The sequence below is a fragment of the Pongo abelii genome, chromosome 6 (assembly GCF_028885655.2).
Source record: "Pongo abelii isolate AG06213 chromosome 6, NHGRI_mPonAbe1-v2.0_pri, whole genome shotgun sequence".
In the NCBI taxonomy this organism is placed as follows: domain Eukaryota; kingdom Metazoa; phylum Chordata; class Mammalia; order Primates; family Hominidae; genus Pongo; species Pongo abelii.
In genome coordinates this window covers 66,168,901-66,193,738 of record NC_071991.2, presented here as the reverse complement: position 1 = coordinate 66,193,738, position 24,838 = coordinate 66,168,901, and the positions used below count along the sequence as shown (strand labels likewise).

Sequence of the window (24,838 nt, the reverse complement as noted above, 5' to 3'; positions counted from 1 at the left end):
TAAAACAAAGTCCAATACTCTCTCAAATAATATGGCAAAATCCAATAGCCAAAAAATGTTCAAATTACCAATGTCAAGATCCAAATGAAAATTACTAGGCATGCAAAAACCTAGGAAAGGGATCACAAAGCAAATCAGTAAACAGAAACTGACTCAGAACGTTAAAAATGTACTTCCAATATGAAGCAGAAAGTGTAAACATAATGAAGAGATAAATTAAAAAGATAAAAACCATGCAAATTGACATTTTAGAGACAAAACATACAACATTTGATATTTTTAAAAGTCCTCAATTTGGCTGGATTAATGGCAGATTATGCAGTACAGACGAAGAAAAATAGTGAAGTTGAAGACATAGCAGTATCTAAATTTGGTAAAATTTTGAAGAGTCAAAAACAACAAAAACTTTTTGACATTTAACTTGTTTGTGTTACATAAAATGTTTGCCAAAGTGGAGTATGCTAAAGGGAGATAAAAGACAGTAACCATGAGACATTTGGAATAAAATAGTTACTCATTTCAGTATTTTAAAAATTAAAAGTGAAAATATTCTGCTTTTAGCAGAAATTGTTCTGAGTTTACCAGGTAGCACCATAGTTGTAGAGACTATTTCTCAATGAAAAATATTGCAGTATCTTGAGAAGGATAAATTAAAGATGCCAAAAATTTCAAACTTATTAACCATACAATTACGTTTTCAAGATTATAGGCAATTCTATCAAAAAGGCTGAAGTATTTAGACCCCATTGAAACAAAAAATACATTTTTCATAAGAATGTCAGTATATTGTATCAGTGAGTGATATAGCTACAAAACTGATTAACATATGTGATATTCAGCAGGAATAATAATTCTGCTTATGTTATTTTCTAAGGTTCAGATAATCAATATAAAGAAGAAGCTAGTAGCCATGCTTTGACAAACATGAATTATGCAATTTTTATTTTTTGAAATGAATTTTAGTTGTAACAATAAATTTTGAATAGGACTATTTTATAGGCCAACTGATAAAAATAATTTCTTGGCCAACAAATATTTCCAAAACATATAATTTTTATTTTTATCCCCATTTAGCCTCAAAATAGCCCCAATTTAGATGAAAAATTACCTGGTCACTCAATTTATGCACCAATTTTCAATGTGTCTTTATTTTTGCATTTAAACAATGTTTTGGATCATGCCAAAGTTCTCTGTTTAGCTGAAAAATTTATCTTACGAATGTATTAAGAAGTTTTAGAAAATCCATAGACCTAGGCTCCTTGTAAGGCCCAGGTGTTGATAATCTCTGTGGTTGAAGGAGATAGCAAGAGGTTAAGATTAGCAGCAGCTTCTTTTCCTATGAGAACCCGGTGTGTAAAGATGAAAGGCAACATCATTCAAATGGAAAGAAGGTAAAAAAAGCAAATTTGAGGAGTGACAGCTCTAAGGCTCCAAAATGATGATGGAATGGGGGATTTCTGGGGTCAGGAAGTTTTCAAAGTAGCAAAGGGATTTGAATTGAGAAAACTTTCGGTAGATAGGTGACTTGTGTAACACAGATTTTCCTGAGTCAACAACTGCCTATTTTTCCAAATTGTCCATTTCTAAGAACAATCTGGTTTATACTGAAGTCCGTTTACAGAGTACCTGCAGGATGCCCTCTCCTGGGTCTTGTGTGACCCAGTGAAACCCCATCTATGGCCCTCACCTCTAACTCTTGACTCTCTACATTCCATTCTCTACTTTTTATCTTTATTGTAGATTCATTATTTATGTTACTTTTGCCAGATAAAAATACAGAATGGTGAAGGCTGGATAGTCCTTAAAAAGTGCTGAAAAGTGGGAAGATTTACATAGTGGGAAAAATGCAGTAAGGATAGAGGATATGACTGAAGAGGGAGTGTGCATGTCCAATTTTAATGGAAAACTCTTCTCTTTTGCCAGTTGCATAGCCATAGGAAAGCAACCCAGTTGTGGCTCATTACTAATATTTGACTTTACGAATAACAGCTCCTGAAAACCCTAGCAGTCAACCTTGGCTCATTTCTAATATGTGATAATGGTGATGTTATTCCTATGCCAATAGATACGACTTTCTTGCACATCCGTTTCTGTAACGGAAGAAAAGACCCTACACATCACATGAAAATATAACCCATAAATTATGGGGTTTGAATTGTCTACATATTGCACAGACAGTGCTGTACCCACTTCCATTTCAATTATTCTCCTCTATGAATAGAGATAGTAGTCTATAAATGCATAATTAATGTAGAATATTTCCCTTGTTTTTATAGACTTTGCCAGAGGCCAAATAGAATTTAGAGTTTTGGGTTATTTCTGAGTCACGAAACTCATACATGTGGATAAAAGCCAAACTTCTAATATTTAATCTTAACTCAGCAGGATATTTTATACACATTAAATTTTATCCAAAAAGGTCTCAAGTATTTTAAATCCTTCCTCGTACTGACATACATATGGGCCAAAATCTAAAGGATCATTGTCAGTCATTCTTCTTAAAAATTGCTCTTAACCATGCATACCTTCTGTCCTGATTGTGTTATGGAAGTAAAGATGTTTGTTTGCGGCCTAGACCTCTCCTCTTGAGAAATAAGACCCAATACTTGAAGATTAAAGCACTTGCTTATTCTAGATGTGCATATTATGTGCAAAGAATGTTTGCTGACCTCTTCAAGAGTTCATAGGCTCATAGAAAAGAAAAGGTTTTCTGCCATAGCAAATTTATTGTAACATCCAAGATTGATATGTAACATGAGATCAGAAGGACCACAATAAGTGAGAATGAGAGCAGGAATAAAACTTTCATATCATTAAGCCTACCACTATTATTTATAAATGTGGAAATTGTGCTCCATTGTGATCCAGTGACTTCTCCCGGATTAGTGTGGGATCTCCAATCTGGAAATACTTTTAGTTAGCTCAATTTTCGATGAGCTTCTTTTTTTTTTTTTTTTTTGAGATGGAGTCTTGCCCTGTCACCCAGTCTGGAATGCAGTGGCACAATCTTAGCTCACTGCAAACTCGGCCTCCCGGGTTCAAAGGATTCTTCTGCCTCAGGCTCCCGAGTAGCCAGGATTATAGGCATGCACCACCACGCCTGGATATTTTTTGTATTTTTAGTAGAGACAGGGTTTCACCATGTTGGCCAGGCTGGTCTCAAATTCCTGACCTCAAGTGATCCACCCCCCTCAGCCTCCCAAAGTGCTGGGATTACAGGCATGAGCCACCACATCTGGCCTTTGATGAGGTTCTTATTCATACTCTTCAATTAGCCCTGTATCCAGTTTTATGATAGCCTCAATAATTTACCTGGTAAAAGGTACTTGCAATAGTGCAATTTTATGAGAAATTAAGCGTAGAATGAACTAGTTTCAACATGATTGTCTCACACTGTCCAAATAAACCATAAAGTCAATAAAATGTGGGTCAACTGAATCACATATCTAAAGTACAAGGGTAACGTATCATTTCCAAAGATTATTTCTTTAGTAAGTAATTTGCAATATGCATAATTCTTTTAAGCTGAGAATTTTATAATTGAGCTTTTTGGTATTTTTATGTCTACTGGAAGGTGGGTGAAGGACAGCAGAGTGCAGAGGAAGAGGCAATTTAAAATTAGTGCTGAGTAAGGATTTTAGCTCCTCTGCCTATTAGCCATGTGATCTTCAAAAACACTACCTGACATTGCCTAAATAGTTGTCACCAGAGTTAAATAAAATTACAAATTATAAATGAAGAAACACCTAGCACAGTCTTGGCACATATTTTGTTCTCAATAATGCTAGTTTGTCTTTCCTATAGTCTTTATAATTTGACCCATAAGCTACTAGCCACATGTAGTGTGTTTGTCAGAGTCCCCATGTTAGCCGCCATAGAAAACAAGAAAAGGATGTCATAAGGCATCACTAGCTTTGTAAATGTCATCTGCTAAAATAATGTTTAATAATATTTTGTGTAACTCATTACGATATATGTACTTATAGATGGTATACGGAATTTTCAATTTGGGTAATACTACAATAACATTAACTTGAAAGTAAGTTTAATAGTAGTGGACACCTATGTCAAAAGGTCTTGTTGACATGGAAAGTGGGTGGTGAGACTGAATTTCCTCCCCTAATGTGACATCTGTTCCTTTGTGAAACAGTAAGATAAAGAAAGGCCAATCATGAAATATTAGAGCTGGATAGTATTTGGCATTGTGATCTAGTGAAACTAGGCCCTGGAAATGGAACTGTCAATTCAGAGATAACTTTCAAAGTTGAGAGATGTAGGGTAGGCCAAAGATACATTTTCAACCTCCCAAATCTCTCTTAGCATCTTCTCGTTTCGATTCTGTTACTTCCTTTTGGATTAGACATCATGGTTTCCCACTTGGACTTTTGCCAAGATGTGAAATTTGTCTTCCTGCCACCACTGTTATCACCTTCCAATCCATCACCCATAATCTCTCCAAAGGGATCTTTTAAAAACATAAGCCTGATTCTATACCTTGTCTGCTTAAAATGCCCCCGATCATCCTCAGGTTGAAGTCCAGGATCATCGGTCTGTCATTCAAGAGTGTGTATTAATTAGCCCTTGCCTACCATTGCAGTCTCATCCATCCCACTCCAGACTCTTCCTATGTTCTAGTCATTCCCAGCAGTTGACGGTCACCCAGTAAAACACAGAGACTCCAGTCTCTGTATACTTGTATGTGCTGTTTCCCCTTCCAGGGATATCCCGTGACCACCATCCCACTCTGCTGAAGATCAAGAAAAGATTCAGAAAGGCAATCAAGACATCAGGATGATCAACTATTAGGTTTTTAGGAGCACATTTGCACTCTAATTTCTAATGATCTTTCAAATACTCAGTCAAGTGTTATTTTTCCTGGCGAGTCTTCCCATACTTTCCCATCATTTTAAACACATGTTCTACTTATTCCCGTTCAAGGTCAGCATGGGCATTTTACACACAGAATTGTAATTCTTAACTAACAGGGCTGTCTCAACTGGACCATGCATTTCTTGGTGTTAGGGAAGCATCTTTGTGTCCTCAACATGTGGAAAAGCCTTAGCTTCTACAAAATGTTAGTTTTTGGATTCATTGACAGAATTGTTATTGTTTGGTTCAAATTAAAAGCTTTATGATTCTCAGACTTTGGTCAGAATAAGGGATCACAGCAAGTTAAATAGTAATGGACATCTATGTCAGATGGTCTTGTTGGCATGGGGAACAGATGGGGAGACTTAGTATCCTCTCCTAATGTGACATCTGTTCCTCTATGAAACAGTAAGAAGTAAAAGCCAATCATAAAATGTTAGAGCTGCAAGAGATTTGAGGCATCTCCCTATTTCAGAGACAGAAATAAAGTCCTGCGAAGCCTCACTAACGTCATTGGGATGGCAGTGCTGGGTCCAGAACCCTGTTATCTTACTGCCCAACCCAGCGTTCATCCATTCGCCTTTTCCACTCAAACAAGGCTTTTTTTTCTAAGAAGTAAGCAAACACTGCATACCAAAGTTCTTGCCAACTAGTCAGGCTGCAGAGATAGTTACTAACCTGGTGAGTCATGTCAGCACCTGGGGAGATTCTCTTGCTTTGCTTTGGGGCTACTCATCATTTCACAAAAAAATAGCCTAAGGGCTGCAAGAAAGCCATTAACTGTGCTCTTTCATATGTATCCCATTGGCATGTTCTCATGAAATGACCTTCTATTTTCCTCTCTTTCTCCTTTCCTGCCTCAAAAAAAGAAACATCAGTATGACATATGGATGGGCTCCAACATCAGCCAGTACATATATTAAAGTTTTAAATCAATTATTGTTCTAGTACACACCCTGAGGTTGAGAAAGAAAGAACATCCAGGACTAACAAACCTGATTGTTCTGGCAAAGTTGCCATTCAATTCATGCTGGCATTTCTGGGCTTTTCTTTTTCTTTAATATTCCAACTTCATTTTCTTAAAGTTAATGATTCAAGTAGCAATGTTTAACAGTACGATTCCATTCATTTTCTCTGTAAGAGTGCTGCCTCCTGGTCTCTTGTGGGTTTCCCAGGGAGCGTGAAGCCAGGAGTTTGCTTACTTAGTTGCAGAGACAGCTGTCAGTCTGAGGGTGAGTTCAGTAGGCCATGGATTATTCCTCACTTTATCGCTGTGTAAGCAAGGGGGAGACTCAGCTTGGGAATATGGGCACTTCACAACTTGGCATTCTTAGATTGAGAAAAAGACCTAATCATAACAGTTAAGAAACCAAATTACAACTGTGTATAACATGGGGAATTTTGACTTAACAACTGCTCTGAGTTGGACTTATGTGAGTATTCTGATTATTACTGCTGTAATTACAATTCTTATAAAGTATGATGGATGTTTTTCCTAGGCAAGTATTGGAAGTCAGTAAGGATGGTGGCTGTGCCAAGGGGCTGTGCTCTGGCTGGTGCTCAGTTGCAAGAGGAGACAGAGACCGTTTCTGCCCTGGCCTCCCTAACAGTGGATGTGGAACAGCCCTTTGCTCAGGAAGACAGCAGGTATGAATCCAACGTACGGGAATAATCCGGGTCAGTCATATCCAGGCTCATCGTTGATATTTGTGAATCTTCCTCCTGGCTTTCCTTCACCTGTCTCCTCTACTTCCACCACCTGTCCTCTCCAAAGCCACAGATGCCACAGCACATGCTTTAGGCTATCGAGAATTCATTGCTTCATTCTTCATGTGAAATGCAGAGCTAGAGCATGTGGTTGCAGTTCACAGAGAAATAAAGGGGATGAGATAGATGGTGAGAAAAATCATGCCTTATCAGATAATTGAGTGCAGATCGTTATGGAAAGAGCTGCTTGTGGGCTTAACTCCTTTTCCTAGTTATCTCTGTTTTTCCAGATGTTCTTTTTCTTTCTCTAATCATTTTGAAATTGCCAATATAACAAAGAGAAAGAGGAGAGTAGAAGATGGAAATAATGCTAGACCGTTGGATAGCCAAAATACATACACACTCCTTACGTGGCTGTCCTTGAGGTCCAACAACTGGATAAAGGTGGAAGTTGCCTGCAAAGGAGACAGGAGACTGTGTGTAAAGGACTGTGTGAACTTGGGGCTGATTTTATTTTATTTTCTGATAAGACAGAATTGGTTTTAATGTATCTTCTTATGAATATAGATTTCTGGAGAAAAAAGTACAGTTAAACTAAGATTTGATTCACTTGTTCTCTTTTTAAGGAATGTTTGTCAGTTTGTGCATTTGGTGTTCATCATTCAGTTCTACAGAAAATGGTACATTCAGAATTTCTTTGAAGTCTACCAAAGCCACCACAAATATACATAAATATTGGTGATTTCTATGGCTGACTTCAAGGTCACATTTCCTCAATTTAAAAACAAATCAGGTGAGGCTTTGCTAAAGCTTTGCCAGCTTGCACTCTTAAATTGCTCCTGAGAAGGAAATCAGACTCCCTCCGTCAATAACATCACCATTAATTACGCAGATCCTGCTACTAGTGCACAGGTTGGCAATTTTCCCAAGAATGCACAAATACGAACAGTTCTACTTTCTTGCTTTTACTGGATACTCAGAGTTTAATGGATTTAACATCTTGTTTTGGCCAAGAGCAGGAGATAAAATGAATAAGAGATTTTATTTTCATGCAATTATTTTCTCTTACCATAACCACTTAAATGGCAGATTAGCAATAAGGGGGAAAAGTTGTGTATTACTCTATTGAAAGATATCTTTATATGAATATCTAGAGCATAAGGGAAAACTTACTTTACATCTTTGATAATATGAACTAACCCCCTGCCGTTGCCAGCTAAGAACTGAACCAAGTTCATAATCCAAAGGTGTTGCAATTATTCCCAAGGCCAAAAACAGTTAGTTGTCTGTCATCTGAGGGCCATAAAACTGAGGAAACTAACATCTGTTAGTGTTGGATATGAAAGGAGCATAGCTATTCTTTAGAATTAATTTAATATAGAAAAACGAAGCTAAATTCCAACCTGAGTGAAATGAATTGTAAATATTTTTGCCCGTTAAATTGCAGAGCTTAGAATAATTAACAATAATAAGTGATGTTATGAGCCTCAAGTAATATAAAAATCTCAGCAGTTTGGCAGGAATTGGCCCTGTAGGCAAACTTGTTTATCCTCAGGTAAATAGTGTGCTTGACTCATGGTAGTCTATAGAGATTTAACCTTGGCTTCAGTCCACAGTGATTTTTGTTTTAAGCTTCATCTGATGGCAGAGAGAGAATGTGAATGTTCTGATGTGCAGGAAAGCAGAGTCAAAGCGTGTAGCCTGGTTTCATGTTCGTTTATCACTTTTAGACAGATTATATCTATTGTGATTGATTTTTCTTGTGGGAAGAAAAACAGTTTTGCTTGAAATATTTTTGATGGCTTTGAACTGAACTCCCTTTTTCAGCAGAGGAAAAGAAAAATTCTTCTAGAACTGGCTCTTGCATTTCAATTGAACCATGCATGAATTTCCTCAGATACAGACAGACAGATACACACACACACACACACACACACACACACACACAGAAAGAGAGAGATTGCTCTGAAAAGCCACAGAGCATTTACTCTTTTCAGGGGAATACTATCAGTATTGTCCCCCTACTCAATACAGGAAAGATGACTTTCAAAATGAGATAAAGTGGCGGAAACATTTCTGGGCTTTTCTTATGAATGCAATATTATAAGCACACAGGAAATTGAAAAATTAGAAAAATCAGAGAGCTAAATGGATGGAAAAGAGTGAAGGCAAGATTCCTTTTATAGGAAATTCTTGCCAGTTATTTTTGAGAACATATTGGTGTTTGGAGTGAGATGACTCATTTCATACTAAGATTTTGGGTAAAGCAGCTCTTTTCCTGGCCAACTCATATCTGACTCATTTACCACTAGTGAATAAGGGATAAAATGCTCCTGGCTAAGAACCATTGTAAGTATTTTTTGTTCATTTTTCTTGGATGGGGGAGGGGATGACAACACAGTGCAGATAGTCATTTCATTTTTATAACTACATTGATGGGTCTTGAAGAATAAATTACTAGGAAAAGGCTGATACGTGGGAATTCATTTTGGGGATAGTTAATTTTCAAACATAACACATAATTTTCTGGGGGCAAAAGACTTGATCAAAAAAATGATTGATGGGTCAACAAAACAAAACAATACAAAAAATCTTGAAGGGATCTAAGTTATATAGCCAAAGAAAATTAAACATATAGGCCTAGTCACATATAGCATATACTACTTAGAAGCAAGAAGTTTTCTTATTGTTTGCTAGGAATGTGTACCTTTAAACAATTGTAGTTTGCATTTGTTGAATATCTGTTTCAAAATGCTTCTACTTTGGAAAGGTCAGTGCAGTACTCAGGTTTACTCTTGGATACCAGTTCAGGCTCTGCTGAAGATCAAGAAAAGATTTGGAAAGGCAATCAAGACTTCAAGATGATCAACTATTAGGTTTTTAGGAGCACATTTGCACTCTAGAATGCCTGACTTTGTGACTTTGTGTGTGTGTGTGTGTGTTTTTTTTAACTAACACAAAAACCAAACAAACTTGAAAGTTAGATTTGCAGTTGTCATTTTGACCTGTAAATCGTGTTACATTTTTTTTAAACAAAATCCAGAATAGTTGTCTCTTTAATCATTTAACTTTCAACTTTTGGCAAACTTTCTCATGAACGTGATGGTTTCATGTCATTAGATAATACAGAAACATGAGAAAACATATTATTCAAAGTCTGACCACTTTGTTTTTTGAGTAACTATCTAGTTTGTGAATATAAAAGTGTAATAATCAGCTAAATCCAAGTATCATCTACCTGAGCCTTGAATGGCTTATCAATAGTTCCAAGGACATCAAAAACCCCATTTTCCTGAATCTTAAGATTTATATAGAAATATAGACCATTATTAAATATACATTCATATCTAATGTACTTAGAAACATGATTTTCCTCAAATAGCCCATCCAATGGGATTGTGTCTCCAAAGGCTTCTAGAAGCTAAATGTTGCACAAATTATTCACCCCTCTTATTTTATTCTATGATACCATTATGTTAAGCACTTGTTTAGGTAACTAAGAACTTATTTAGACAACTTAGATAACTAAGTATGTGCGTTAGGCTGTTCTTGCATTGCTATTATATAAATAGCTGAGAATGGGTAATTTATAAAGAAACGAGATTTAATTAGCTCACAGTTCCACAGGCCTTTCAGGAAGCAAGTTCCTGGCATCTGCTTGGCTTCTCAAAAGGCCTCAGGCAGTTTAAAATCATGGAGGAAGGTGATTGGGGAGCGGGTACATCACATGGCAAAAGCAGAAGCAAACAAGAGAGAGAGTGGAGGGGAAGACGCCACACACTTTTAAACAGCCAGATCCGATGTGAGCTCAGAGCAAGAGCTTACTTATCACCATGGAGATGGTGCAAGCCATTCATGAGGGATCTGCCTCCATGATCCAAACACCTCTCATGAGGCCCCACCTCCAACACTGGGGATTATATTTCAAAATGAGATTTGGGCAGGAACATTTATCCAAACTCTATTAGCAGGCAAACATTTCAATATAAATTTTGTTTTTAATTTTCATCCATTGTCAACAAAGCCTTAGCTGAAAATTGAGGTGATATTTGGAAGCTCCTGGTAAAAAGAACAATCTTCCCCCTCTTCAGTTATCTTTCCTTCTCTTCCCAGGGCCATCATTTTATCTCTATTTTCCCAATGTGTCTAACATGTGGTATTTAGGTGCATGTGAAGTCTGACTTAGAACATTATGGATGTTCTAATCCTCCAATGCCCAATTATGTATTTTGGGGTTCAGTTCTGTATTATTTATGAAACAGTGTTTACTTCGAAAAAAGAAACAAAATTGAATAGAAACATGTATGAAATAAGATGCATAATTTAGCTTCCCATCTCGTCTTTTTCTTCACTCCTTCAATCCTATCCTCTTACCACTACAGAGGAAGAGTAGAGCTTGCCTCTAGAATCTCCACACTTCACAGTTGTTTGCTCAAGGGCAAGTTACTTAATCTCTCTGAGTTTAATTTTCCTCATCTTTAAAATGAGAGAAAAATTTCATAGAGTTGTGAGAATCAAATGAAACAACACATCACAAGAACTTAAAACAATACCTGGCATGTAGTAAATACTTTATAAAACTTGATAAAGGTTGATTTTTATTATTTTTCTATCATTTTTCTTTTTCCTCAATTTGTTACACTTTTTCTTGTTCTTCTTGTTCTTGTTCTTCTTGTTCTTCTTCTTCCTCTTCTTCTTCTTCTCCTTCTTCTCCTTCTTCTTCTTCTTCTTCTTCTTCCTCCTTCTCCTCCTCCTTCTTTTTTTTTTGAGATGGAGTCTCACTCTGTCGCCCAGGCTAGAGTGCAGTGGCGTGATCTCAGCTCACTGCAACCTCCACCTCCCAGGTTCAAGCAATTCTCTTGCCTCAGCCCCTCGAGTAGCTGGGACTACAGGCACGTGCCACCATGCCCAGCTAAATTTTTTGTATTTTTGGTAGAGATGGGGTTTTACCGTGTTAGTCAGATGGTCTCAATCTCCTGACCTCATGATCAGCCCACTTCTGCCTCCCAAAGTGCTGGGATTACAGGCGTGAGCCACTGTGCCCGGCCTGTTTCTTATTTTAATATATTGGCCATCATTCAGTAATCTATAATATAAGAATATAGAGCCTATACTTGGGCATCTATACCTTTAGCTGTTCATAGGTTAAATCAATCAGGACTATCCTCCAACCAGCAGAATGAGGAAGAAGAACATGTGAAAATATCAAGTTCATTCACTCTTTAACACTTTCTGATTATTTCTCGGAGCCAGATAAAGTGTTAGGGGCCAGGATCACAAAGCTGCCTTGTACTCCTCAAAACGTTCACATACTTTTTTACAGCAGCAGTAGAATACTGCAAATTTAATGGCTTAAAACAACACAAAGTTTCTGTCGGTCGGAAGTCTAACTAACCCAGGTCTCACTGAGCTAAAAGCAATGTATTGGCAAGGCTGCCTTCATTTGTGGAGGCTCTGGGGGAAAATTGGTTTCCTTGCCTTTTCCATCTTCTGGAGGTTGCCTTCATTCCTTGGCTCATGACCCCTTCCTCCATCTTTAAAGCCAGCAACTTCACATCTATCTGACCTTTCTTCAGTCATCATATCTCTCTCTGCCTTCAGCTGAGAAAGGGTTTCTGCTATTAAGGGCTCATATGATTAGATTAGACTCACCAGGATAATTTAGGATTAATTTCTCCACCTTATCACCCCTAACTTTAATCACAACTACAAAATCACTTTTGCCATGTAAGGTAACATATTCACACGTTCCAAGGATTAGGACATGGATACCTTTGGGGACTATTATGCTTCCTTCCACAGAAACAAACATGAACAATCAACTATAATAAATGACAAGTCTTTGATAAGATTGAAATAGGGTCCTGCAAAATGAAAAAAAAAAAGCAAAACAAAACAAAATACCTTATAGGTCAAGGACTGGGGAACAAATCACTGGGGAACCAGGGAGAAGTGAATCAGGGTGGAAGAATGTGTAGATTTCACATAGTAAATAGGACAAAAGGCATTCAAGATGTCTTTACTTTGACAAGACAATTTAAGAAGCCCTTACTTTACAAGACAATAACTTGAGAAAATATATATATTTTTAACTTCTACTGCTGACACTCAGTCCAAAGTATCTTCATCTCTCATCCAAACTTTTACAGTACTTTCCTTACTGGTTTTCATATCCAGTTTTACCTTCTTTCTAATCCATTTTATACACCGCAAACAAAAACAAAACAAAACAACTGGAAAGCATATCTGGTCATGCCTCTGCTTGAAACCCTTCAATACTTTTCCATTTCCATTAACATAAAGATCATCATCTTCAATAGGCTCCATAAGATCTGTATTAGTAGACTCATACCTATATTTCCTGCCTTACTTCTAACATTCTTCCTCTTTCTTTTCTGATGTGGTTTCCAACAATGACCTTAATTAATTTTTAATGGAAGTATGTCTTACATATAATAACATGCACACATTCTAAGATTTTTACCAATGCCACACTCATATAAACACCACCCAGAACAAGTTCAAGAACATTTTTATTACCTCCAAAAAGTTTGCTTCTGCCACTTCCCAGTCGGTGCCACTCCCTCCAGAGGTAACTACTGTTTTACTTTTAACACCGTCAATTATGTTTGCCTGCTCTTGAATTTCATTTAAATGGAATCATGCATGTGTACTGTGTTTTTTAATCTGACTTATTTCACCACATTAAGCATGTTTTTGAGATCTATTTATGCCATTGACAATCAGAAGTTTCTTCATTTTTATTATTGTACATTACTCTAGTGTATTAATACACCCTAATTTGTTTATCCATATACCTGCGGATGGATGTTTGGCTTGCTTACACTTTGAGGGCTATTATGAATAAAGCTGATCAATTAATTATTATTGTGGTTTAAAAACACATGTAAAACTTACCATCTTAACCATGTTGAGTGTTCAGTACAGCAGTGTTTATACGTGTATTGTTGTGCAACAGGTTTCTGGAACTTGATCTTGCAAAATGGAAACCTTGTAGCCATTGACCAGCTCCTTCCTCTTCCCCCCTCATCCTTCCAGCCCCTATCAACCATCATTCTGCTTTCTGTTTCAGAGTTTGACTACTTCAGATACTTCATATAATTGGAACCATGCAACTTTTGTCTTTTTCTACTGGCTTACTTCACTTAGTGTAATGTCCTTAAGGTTTCTCTATGTGGTAACACAGGAAGACATTTCCTTCTTTTTTAAGGCTGAATAATATTCCATTGCATGTATATGCCACATTTTCTTTATCCACTCATCCACTGATAGACTCTTGGATTGCTTCCACCTCTTGACTATTGTGAATGAATGCTGTGGTGAACATGGATGTGCAAATAACTCTTTAAGATCCTATTTTCAGTTTTTTTGGATGATATATACCTGGAAGTGATATTTCTGGATCATATGGAAATTTTATTTTTAATTTCTTGAGGAATCTAAATCTCTATGAAATTTTCATACAAGTTTTCTTTTTGTGGTCACAGCACTCAGTTTTTTTGGATAGATAGCTAAGATAGCTAAAAGTAGAATTGCTGGGTTGTAGGGAAGTCATATGTTTTACTTCATAAAGAACTTCCAAACTGTTTTCCAAAGTGGCTGTACCATTTTTCATTCCCACTAGCAACAAATGACAGTTCCAATTGCATCATAGCCTCACCTACACTTGGTAAAATCAGTCTTTATAATTTTAGCCTTTTATTGTGGGTGTGGAATGATATTTCATCATGGCTTCAGTTTTCCTCCAAAAAGCCATACTCATGTCCACATCAGGGCTTCCTTGGCACATGCCTTCTCTTCTGTTTGGAATGTTTATCCTGTCCTCTACCTTCTTCCACCAACCCTTTATTGGCCTTCCCGTTCTTTTCATCATATCCTGTAGATTTCAGATCAAATATCACTTCTTCTTCTTGAAAAATATTCACCGACCACTAACCCCCAAATTAGATCAGGTCCTCCACACTTTCTCATGTCTCCCTTACACTTCTGCATTATTCCACATGACATAATTGAAAATTAGATACATTTGTGTGCTTATTTGATTACTTTATGTTTTCTCCTGTAAGCTCCTTATGAATAGAATCTGCATCCCTTTGGCTTAGCATTATTTTTTTTAATAGCAGTATATTACCTGACACAAATTAGGTACTCAAGATCCATTTTGTTAGTAACAGATGAGCAAAAGTTCAGAGAGTATATGAGTGCAAACTTTGGGAAAGGAAAGGACTCTCGGGGCAGTTGGGGTGCCACAGAGTTGAGTAAGCTGGCTGGGCAGAAAGGGATCATGGCACAAAATTTAATGGAAGGGAATTAAAATACTACCATTGGAATTTGAGTTATATCCTGTTTTCAGTATTAAGCTTTCACAGAGAGAGAGAGACAACTTAGGTCTATACATTGAACAGAGGGTGTCATGGAGGAGGGGCCAACATACTACTAAAGGGACAGCCAGGAAATCCTTATGGTAATTGTGGTGAAGAAGCCAATTAATCATGGTAGAGGAAATGGAGAGGAAGAAAACCTAGTGTAGATAAATTGCGAGAAATAGTGAGTAGTTGGCAATTCATGAAATATCAATGAAAGGGGAGAGAAAGAAGTCCAAATTAATAGTCTGGATGATAATGCCATTAGCTGAGAGAGAAAAAAGGAAGACGTTGGTTGAAGGTGACTATATATTGTAGAATTAAGAGGCGAACATGGAGAAAAGGAAGTAATAAGGCAAACTAGGGTTGAGTAATGGTACTGTTAGAAAATCTATGTCAATTCCCCACAAAAACTTGCTGTATTGTTATGGTAGGTGTGAGTTTGTGTGTGTGTGTGTACAAATATGTCTGCTTTTGTTTGGCTTTTATTTCTGCACAGCCTTGTGATATGAGGGAATATATTTCCAATCACACATTTAGGTGTAGAATTGTTACACAGGAAGTCTGTACTGAGAATATTTCTGGATCTTTATTCTTTTGTTGCAAATTCTTATTTTGTTCTTGATTTAAATTATCATACTTCTAAAGAGCATTGAAATCATTCCAACATATGTATATAAACATTTCAAAAAGTATTTATGGGATGTCTAGTATGTATACAAAATGGTATAACATTGGAGGGGGAAGATGAAAAAGAAAAATGAATGAGGAAAGACAGAACATAAAACATAATTCACAAAACACGAACTAATATATGAATTAGTTATATATAAAATCAGTTTGTGAATACTGGAAAGATAAAGAAGCCATCAGGCCGGGCACAGTGGCTCACGCCTGTAATCCCAGCACTTTTGGAGGCCAAGGCGGGCAGATCACGAGGTCAGATCTAAACCATCCTGGCTAACATGGTGAAACCCTGTCTCTACTAAAAATACAAAAAAATTAGCCAGGCGTGGTGGCAGGCACCTGTAGTCCCAGCTACTCAGGAGGCTGAAGCAGGAGAATGGCGTGAACCCGGGAGGCGGAGCTTGCAGTGAGCCGAGATCGCGCCACTGCACTCCAGCCTGGGTGTCAGTGCGAGACTCCGTCTCAAAAAAAAAAAAAAAAAAGTCATCAGTGAGATAAACAGACTTACTTATGGCAAATACTTATGAAAGTCATTTGATTCTCTGTCTTTTACTTTAGCTTTTGTGGCTTACTAAAAGTCAAATCTTTGTCCAAACTGATTAGTTATCAAATAAATGCAAATTTGAATAAAAACAAGGTATTGTTTTACATATATTAGATGGTAAACATTCAATTAGAATATAAGGTCAATGGAGAATGTGAGTTCTATGAGAGCAGGGATGTTAGTCTATTTTGTTCATTGCTATGTTCCTAATGCCTAGAACAGAACCAAGGCACACAGTACACACTCAGCAACTTTTTCTAGAATCAATGAAAAATATTAGTAAACTAAGTATTGCTAGCATGGGTGGAGATGTGGGGCTTTAGAGCCTCATTGCTTTGGGAAGATAAGCTATGGCAGCGATGCTGCATGCTAATTTAGTACCATTTTATATACACAAAATATATGACCTGGTAATTTTGCTCTTGGGAATGTATACCAAAGACATTCTCAGCAGAAGTCTTTAGAGTACGTGTACTAGGAAGTTCACTACAGCTTTATTCATGGTGAATAGAGAGTTGGAGTCAAGCCCAGTGTCCATTATTGGGAGAATGAATAGTTAAAATGTGGTGGATGCACCATATGGAGATGCCAAGTAGAAGTTACCAGCTTCAAACTAGATAAATATAAGTGCATGACGGATCTAATAAATACAGTACTGAGTGAGAAAATTATGCACATGTGTATAAAGATAAAATTTACATAAAAGAAAAATATATACCCACAAAACAATAATACACAGCTTTAAAGAACACCTGCAAACAAAATAATGTAACAGGCATTGTATTGCTTGCCTTTCAGGAGGAAGAGGAGTAGAAGTAAGAAATACGAATTAAATTAAATCAGTAAAATGAGAAAATGTTTTACTACATAACAGTATTAATATAAATTAAAAATGCTATTTTTAAAACCACAAGAAATAAGATTTAAGAGAGAATACAAGAATTTAATTTAATACTACATCTCATCTCAAGTGAAATTACTTCCTTTTTTTTTACTTTTGTAAATTATCTTATGACTGTTGGACTGAATTGATCCTTCTTTAGGATATGAAATCTTTGATTTTCATTGACAGAAAACTATCAATGTTCACTGTAACATTGACTTGCTGGAGGGAAGTTTATGTCTTTCAATTCGCTAAACCATTATACTAACATTTATCTTTGCTGGGTTGATTTTATAGTTATCTCTGAACTTACTGTCTTCACCTCCCTGCATGTCTTTCCTTCCCCCAGCTTGTGTCTTTGTTAATCAAGGTGAAGTAGGCATGTATCTAGAGATGGCTGAAGTGGGAAGCCCCCAGATTTTCAGAGCACTGCTTCTCATTCCTCCAAACACAGCCATTAAAGGGTCATCACTCACCAGATTACTTTCTAAATGTTCCATAAAGAAATTGTCTTTTTTAAAAATGTGGACATATAAAATACTGACCTAGGGACAGGGATTATATGAAGATAATGCCACCTCTACTGAGAGCTAGGGATATGAGAAGGGAGATACTATAAATTGTCCCAATGGCAGATATAAATAATCCAGTTATTTTACAATTGTTTCACACTTCACAGTTTATAAATCATGTTTTCTTACATTAACTCATTCAATTCACATAACCCTGAGGGCAAGTAAGGGATTATTATTTCTATTTTAAAGATAAAATTGACAGTCTAGTTGGATAACATTGACTCACTCAAAGTCAAATTTTCGAAAGTAAAACAGCTGGGACTTGAACCCAGAACATCTACCTTGAAATCCAGGATATTTTCCAACTTAATATGCTGCTTACACTTCTATGCTGCAAGACACTGGGGAGAATTGAGGCTGGACATGGTGGCTTACCCCTGTAATCCCGGCATTTTGGAAGGCTAAAGCAGGAGGATCTCTTGAGCCCAGGAGTTCAAAACCAGGCTGGGCAACATAGCAAGACCCCATCTATAATTTTTTTTTTTTTAATTAGCTCAGCATGGTGGCACATGCCTGTAATCTCAGCTATTCGGGATACTGAGGCAGGAGAATGGCTTGGCCTGGGAGGTTGAGGCTGCAGTTAGCTGTGATTGTGCCACTGCACCCCAGCCTGGGCAACAGAGTGAGACACTGTCTCAAAAATAAATAAATAAATATAAGGAAAGAGAGAGAGAGAATTGGTTAATTATGTGTATGTGTAGATGGTTTGCTAGAAGGTGGGCAGCTATAAGTGGTTTATTTCCAGCAAAAGAGGTCAATATAAAATGATTTCAAAGAGAGGAAAAGGCAGAGAAGCATCTGATGGAAAGCTTTCTATTGTACCTGCAAGTTGCCCTGTTTCAACCAAAAAGGCTTAATTTTTGGCAGTGAGTGGGCTGCAGTATAGACAGCCTACTCACATCCTTTAAGCCTAGGTTGGACATGTGGAGAATTCACAGATCCTCCACCACAGGGACATGTGTATTTCTTACATCCGTGACCTCTGAGACATTTCCCACACATGACTGTCTCTGGAATTCCAGCCACACTGAATCCTGGATTTGGGGGGAAAGATTATCCTGCTGCAGCTTGGGTTAGAAATTGGAAAAATTGGTCTCCATTAGAATATCCAGTTTGAGTTCTATAACTGTATTAGTCACATATTCTCAGATGTAAATAAGGCTATATATTTACATATGAATTAGTTTCAAAACTTAAATGTCTTCCTTAATTTAAAATCTTTCTTCTTTGAATGCTGATCATTTTTGATAGAAAAGACTTTTCTGAAGTATGACTCATTTATGTACCACCTCTAAACACTCTCTCACAACCTCCTTATCCTAGACACTCTAGGACAGGCTATAGCTTCTTAAGAAGCAACTTTTTAAATATTCCACACAGACTCTTTTAGAATTTTCTTTTTTGGTAACAATAAATAATGAAGACTTCACAATTATCATTCTTTATTTTTAAAAGGATGCTTTAAAAATTTTTGATTACCATCCTATGGATAAAATCTTTCTTTTAATGTTTTAGATTCGTTATACAAATGCTAAGCTACTACTTTATTTGTCAACACCTTTATTTAGAGATGTATTGAAATCTTGGCTTTTTTCTTATAAATCTATAAAATAACATGGCCAAATATTTCATTTGTTTGCATAAATAGCTCTGGTTTAAGCATAGCATTTTTTCCTAATATGAAAGTAATTCATTATAGAATCCTGGCAAGTAGGTAAACATTATGAAGAAGAAAATGAAAACCACCCCCCTATTATTCCGCTACCTAGAGAGAAGCATCATCCAAATATTGTTTCCTTCAGGTAGCAAAGGCATAACTCTGCATTTGTGTGGCAACATGATTTTATGCATGTTAGACAGCAAAGGGACAAATCTAAAGTATTAAGTAATGTCTCATAGTGTTTATTATTTACAGGTCAATTTTATCTCCTTTATTTTTTAACCTTTGCTAATTCCATAAGGAACATCGTTTTGTTCATGGTTTACACCTGAAACCGGAGCTTCACAAAAGAGTATTTAAATCAGCAGTTGCAAAATTAACAAATCGCAGAGCTCAGACGCAAACTCAATTCACCCGGCATCTCATATCCCAGTAATCTTCCCATGACAATCCAACTACCTCATGTATTTGGATTCCTCCTACAATTTATTCTTTTGACTAAATTAAAAGTCATTCTAAAAGTTTGCCTAAAACACCCTCAAAGTGTTACTAAATTAAGGTTAAATCTCAAGTATAAATTTTCAAGCAATTAGTTTTGGTTTTGCCTGCGCAGAACACCCCGCAGATGATGCCGAATAAAAACTATTTACACACTACCATAGTGCATTTCTTGTAAAAATATTGGGTCTGTACCAACGATTTGCTAATCAAATTCAGAATTTGATTTGAAATGCCTCTGGCAGGCAGCCAATCCAGTTATGAAAGAACAGAAGCAAAAACCAGAGCCCTAGTGAATCTCCTGCAGAAGCTATCTGGGTCCTTTGCTCTCATTAGCAAACTGGTTCCATAGGAAATCACTGCAATTGCTCCTAAAATAAAATATCATAGTTAATTTTTTCAATAAATTATTGAACTGTACTAGACACAAAACATGTACATTTTGGAATCTAGAGTTATAAAATATTCTGACATGTTTTAATATAAACAGGAACATTTCCAATGATTGCTTGGATCGAAAATGTTTTTCCCCTTGACATTTGTTTATACTTCCTAGGAAAGAAATTCTATTTATGGATAACTGAATAACACAAATAAACATCAGAGAGAGCTGAAAAATCAGCTTTGATTATGCATGAAAATCTACAATGTCATTGTGTACTCTTATGCCGTATTCTGATTGCCTGTTTATTTTTACAGAACTGCTGGTGAGCCTATGGAAGAGGAGCCAGCCTTGTGAAGTGCCAAGTCCCCCTCTGATATTTCCTGTGTGTGACATCATTGTGTATCCCCTAACCCCAGCACCCTCAGACATGTCTTGTCTGCTGCCTGGGTGGCACAGATTCAATGGAACATAAACACTGGGCACAAAATTCTGAACAGCAGCTTCACTTGTTCTTTGGATGGACTTGAAAGGGCATTAAAGATTCCTTAAACGTAACCGCTGTGATTCTAGAGTTACAGTAAACCACGATTGGAAGAAACTGCTTCCAGCATGCTTTTAATATGCTGGGTGACCCACTCCTAGACACCAAGTTTGAACTAGAAACATTCAGTACAGCACTAGATATTGTTAATTTCAGAAGCTATGACAGCCAGTGAAATTTTGGGCAAAACCTGAGACATATTCATTCCTGACATTCTGATCAGCTTTTTTTGGGGTAATTTTTTTTTTTCAAACAAACAGTCTTAACTTGTTTACAAGATTTGCTTTTAGCTATGAACAGATCGTAATTCCACCCAGAATGTAATGTTTCTTGTTTGTTTGTTTGTTTTGTTTTGTTAGGTTTTTTATCTCAACTTTAACACACAGTTCAACTGTTCCTAGTAAAAGTTCAAGATGGAGGAAATAGCATGAGGCTTTTTTCAGTGGAATAAACCACACCGTATCTAGAAGTCCAATGCCAAAGGAACCTCACACACTGTTTGTAATGGTGCAATATTTGATATCACTTTTTTTTAAACGTCCCCAACATCTTTGTGTTCTCACACACAGGCGATTTGCAATTTTGCAATTGTGTTGGAGAATGAAGTCCCCCCACCTCCCAGCCCCACATACATCCCTTGTTCTCATGACAGTAGGTCTGAGCAAATGTTCCACCAAGCATTTTCAGTGTCTTTGAAAAGCACGTAACTTTTCAAAGGTGGTCTTAATTTGTTGCATATCTATCAAGGACTTATTCACTCACCTTTCCTTTTCTGCCCTCTATCAATTTCTTTCTTCTTACCTTTCATCATTCATTCCTTCCTTTAGAAAAACTGAAGATTACCCATAATCGCCTCTATTACTTGAGGGCCTTGACTATTTAGTTTATTTTGTTTACTTTCCAGGTTAACACAGTTGTTTTGTCTGATTGCATTTTATTAACTGTGAAGCCGTTGAGATGAATATCACTTAAGCAACGTTGCTAAATTTTCTGTGTTTGAAATATGTTAATGAAGGCACTGCTTATTTGTAGTCACCTTGAATTGACTTAACCTGGAAGCTGTGCCTTCATGTGAAAAAAAACAAAAACAAAAACAAAAAACAGCCTTTAAACAAGTTTCCTTAGTGTCAAAAGTTAAAAATAAAGGACATTTATTTCTGAGATAAAAAGTAACTTATTAATGTAAGTAGGTTATCCTCCTACCTCCTAAAATTCGATTTCAACATATAACTCAAACACCTAAACATATTGAGGTAGAATATCTCACAGTATTTAATATCTGACAATGCTTTTGAAAGAGTTGATGTTTCTTTTTATATATTTTTCTAACTCAAAGGATATATTAAAGCCATAAGTGAAGATTGTCATGCTTTTATTCAGAAATCTGAAAGAAACCTTAATTAAAACAAGGTTTTAGGGAAGGCCATGATATGAAAGATATGGAACAATGTGGTTTTAGTTAGAGAGGACTCTAACCTGTAAATCAAAGATGAAAGATTTCACTCAAGTAGAATTATATAACTCCCTTTGTTATACAGTCAGACCATATTTTTCATGCATTTGGTTTTTTTAGGATTACCATTTTAATTTTAAAGACTTTTATTACATATACAAAAATGGCTCAATACTTGGTTTAACATCTTAGAAATCTGAGACACCCTTTGAAATAGGAAATCTGAAATGGAATGTAACTTAGTATTAGGTAAAAATTGCTTTCATTGCATAAGGGCAAATTCAGTATAGATTCATAGTAGTAATCAATTTTTTATAAATTTTGTTTTCATGATATTTTCATGAGAAATTCATACCAATCATATTTGCTAGCTTATGTTATTTTGCAGTGATTGCTTGAGGATATTTACTTAAAAAACTAGTAGAGCCAAAGGCTTGACAAAAGACTCTCCCCCATTTTAAAAAGGAAACTCATGTTTTAATTAGAAAAATAATTGTGTAGTTTTAAAATCAACTTCATAATTATAAATCTGTCATTACTTTTTAGTCCTCTCAGATATTTTTTAGATGTTGAATAAGAAAATAAAACAGTGTAATGCAAACATACTAATTTACTAAAGTTTCCTACAACAGTTTAGCCACATATTTATGCCAAGCCATTAATCTGATAAAGCCAGATCACTAGGACATTTCCGTGGTTATTTAGATTTAAAACTTGACACATTAATGAGTGAATCACACATACTCCCATATGACACCATACCCAATTGGTTGCACTTAGAGTCTTTAAGATACCTGGAGAAGCAAATGAACTGTGGAGAGGATTATTCACAGCTAAATGTAGTTGTAAGAACAGAATGCCAGTGCTTTTTGATTATACCATTGCAAGATGGAGCATAGCCCTGAGGGACAGAATGGAGGCTTTCAGAAAATATCAACACTTCTTTTGAAATAGACCAGCACTTTTTGAAAGGGTAGTTTCACTTGGTATAGTTTTTCTTCACTTACACGTTTAAATTTTATTGCTCACAATTGTTCTGAATGAGAGGCTAGAAGAGTATTATCAATTTTGCATCTCTTTGTGATCCTTACTTTGAAGGAAAATCACATACGCTCTCTCGGTCTCATGATATCTCCTACAGGGTGAATAAAAATGATTTTTGATAAATCCACTAGTAAATAATACTAGGAATTTAATAAGCTGTCAAACGTAGGTATAAAAAGAAGGCTTAAAAATTAATTTTCCCAATTGTATAATTTGGGGCTGTATATTAAACTAAAAAACACAGATAGTTTTATTAAATAGTAACCAAAATGGACTCAAATAAAACCAGAGGCTATGTTACCATTGCTTAGTAAATGGAAAGAACATTTTGAGATGAACTATCTTTAAATATTTTAACAAGTTTATAACATTAATAGTGGAGATAGAAGTCAGCATTGGAGAAAATAGAGATATTTATGAAAAAACTACTACAAATCACATTTCCATTACCAATCCTGGGGATGGAAATATTGCCTTCAGTTTTCACTCCAACCCTACACGACACTCTCACTAACCTTTCGCTGACAAACATCATGGCCTTGAAAGCAGGGGATCTCCTCCCACAAAGGCTTCAGAAATTACAGGACTGGTCTCTCTTAATAGTTTAGTCCTGCTTTATTTCCAAAGGTCAATTATAAAGCCTCGTGGATTTACTGCGTTTCTTTACAGACTCCATATGGAAGTGAAATAGAATGATCATTTGGAAAGTCTCCTGGGAAAAAATTCCTCTTCAATCAGCATTTTAAAACTTTTTTATTTTTGAGTCGGAGTTTTGCTCTTGGTGCCCAGGCTGGAGTGCAATGGCGCAATCTCGGCTCACTGCAACCTCCGCCTCCCGGGTTCGAGCAATTCTCCTGCAGAGTAGCTGGGCATGCGCCACCACGTCTGGCTAATTTTTGTATTTTTAGTAGAGACGGGGTTTCTCCATGTTGGTCAGGCTGGTCTCAAACTCCCGACCTCAGGTGATCCGCCCGCCTCGGCCTCCCAAAGTGCTGAAATTACAGGTGTGAGCCACTGTGCCCGGCCAAACTTATTGTTTTAATCCCAGCATTTATGTTTAGAAGAATTAATTTAAATACTTCTTACTATTTCTCTGTCGAATGTTTACTCTCAACTTATCTCAATGAAAGAAATATTAAAAGTCTTATGGCCCCAAAAGAAACAAGCCAAACTTTACTGTCTTAAAAGTGATTCATTCTGAGCTTGAAACGACTGTCAGTGTTTGACATTGTCATTTCTAGTGGCATGTATCTTAACATTCTTTTCCTGCTTCAGGAATGAAATCACTTGTCCTGCTGAGAAAACAAGGGGAAAACAAGATAGAAGTAAAAAAACAACACACCTGTTGAACTATTTTCATAAAGATGGCGTTTTCACTTTCAAAAGAAGTGAAAACCAGATGGTCTATGCTAAGAAGTGAAGGCATTTTGTTGTCTTCAGAACTGATCAACATGGTCATGATCATCATCAAATTTCTTGTGTTTCCAAAGGCCACTATTATAGTACAGTGTCCAGCAGGATTTTGTACGATGTGCTGCCTTTGGAATAAAGTATTATAATGTATCTTGTCACCTTCATCGACACCACCATTAAATATGTAAGTTCCTA

General features: G+C 36.5%; 1 protein-coding gene and 1 long non-coding RNA gene across 8 annotated transcripts in view; one reads left to right on the top strand and one right to left on the bottom strand.

The window, feature by feature from the left end:
- Nucleotides 1–24,838, top strand: part of HDAC9 (histone deacetylase 9) — a 917,296-nt gene extending 892,458 nt beyond the window's left edge. For 6 of the 7 annotated variants that reach the window (XM_054559003.2, XM_054559009.2, XM_054559005.2 and 3 more), the window contains 2 exons: nucleotides 6,369–6,516; nucleotides 20,507–24,838. In XM_054559003.2, the coding sequence (XP_054414978.1) occupies nucleotides 6,369–6,516; nucleotides 20,507–20,546 (188 nt within the window). In that variant the 3' untranslated portion in view covers nucleotides 20,547–24,838. The remainder of the gene's footprint in view (nucleotides 1–6,368; nucleotides 6,517–20,506) is intronic. The other variant, XM_054559004.2, reaches the window with a different exon arrangement.
- On the bottom strand, nucleotides 6,510–9,390 carry LOC129060373 (uncharacterized). The gene is made up of 3 exons (XR_008527016.1): nucleotides 9,284–9,390; nucleotides 6,976–7,031; nucleotides 6,510–6,714 (listed from the first exon to the last, which is right to left on the bottom strand). It is a non-coding gene; the product is annotated as an uncharacterized LOC129060373 (long non-coding RNA).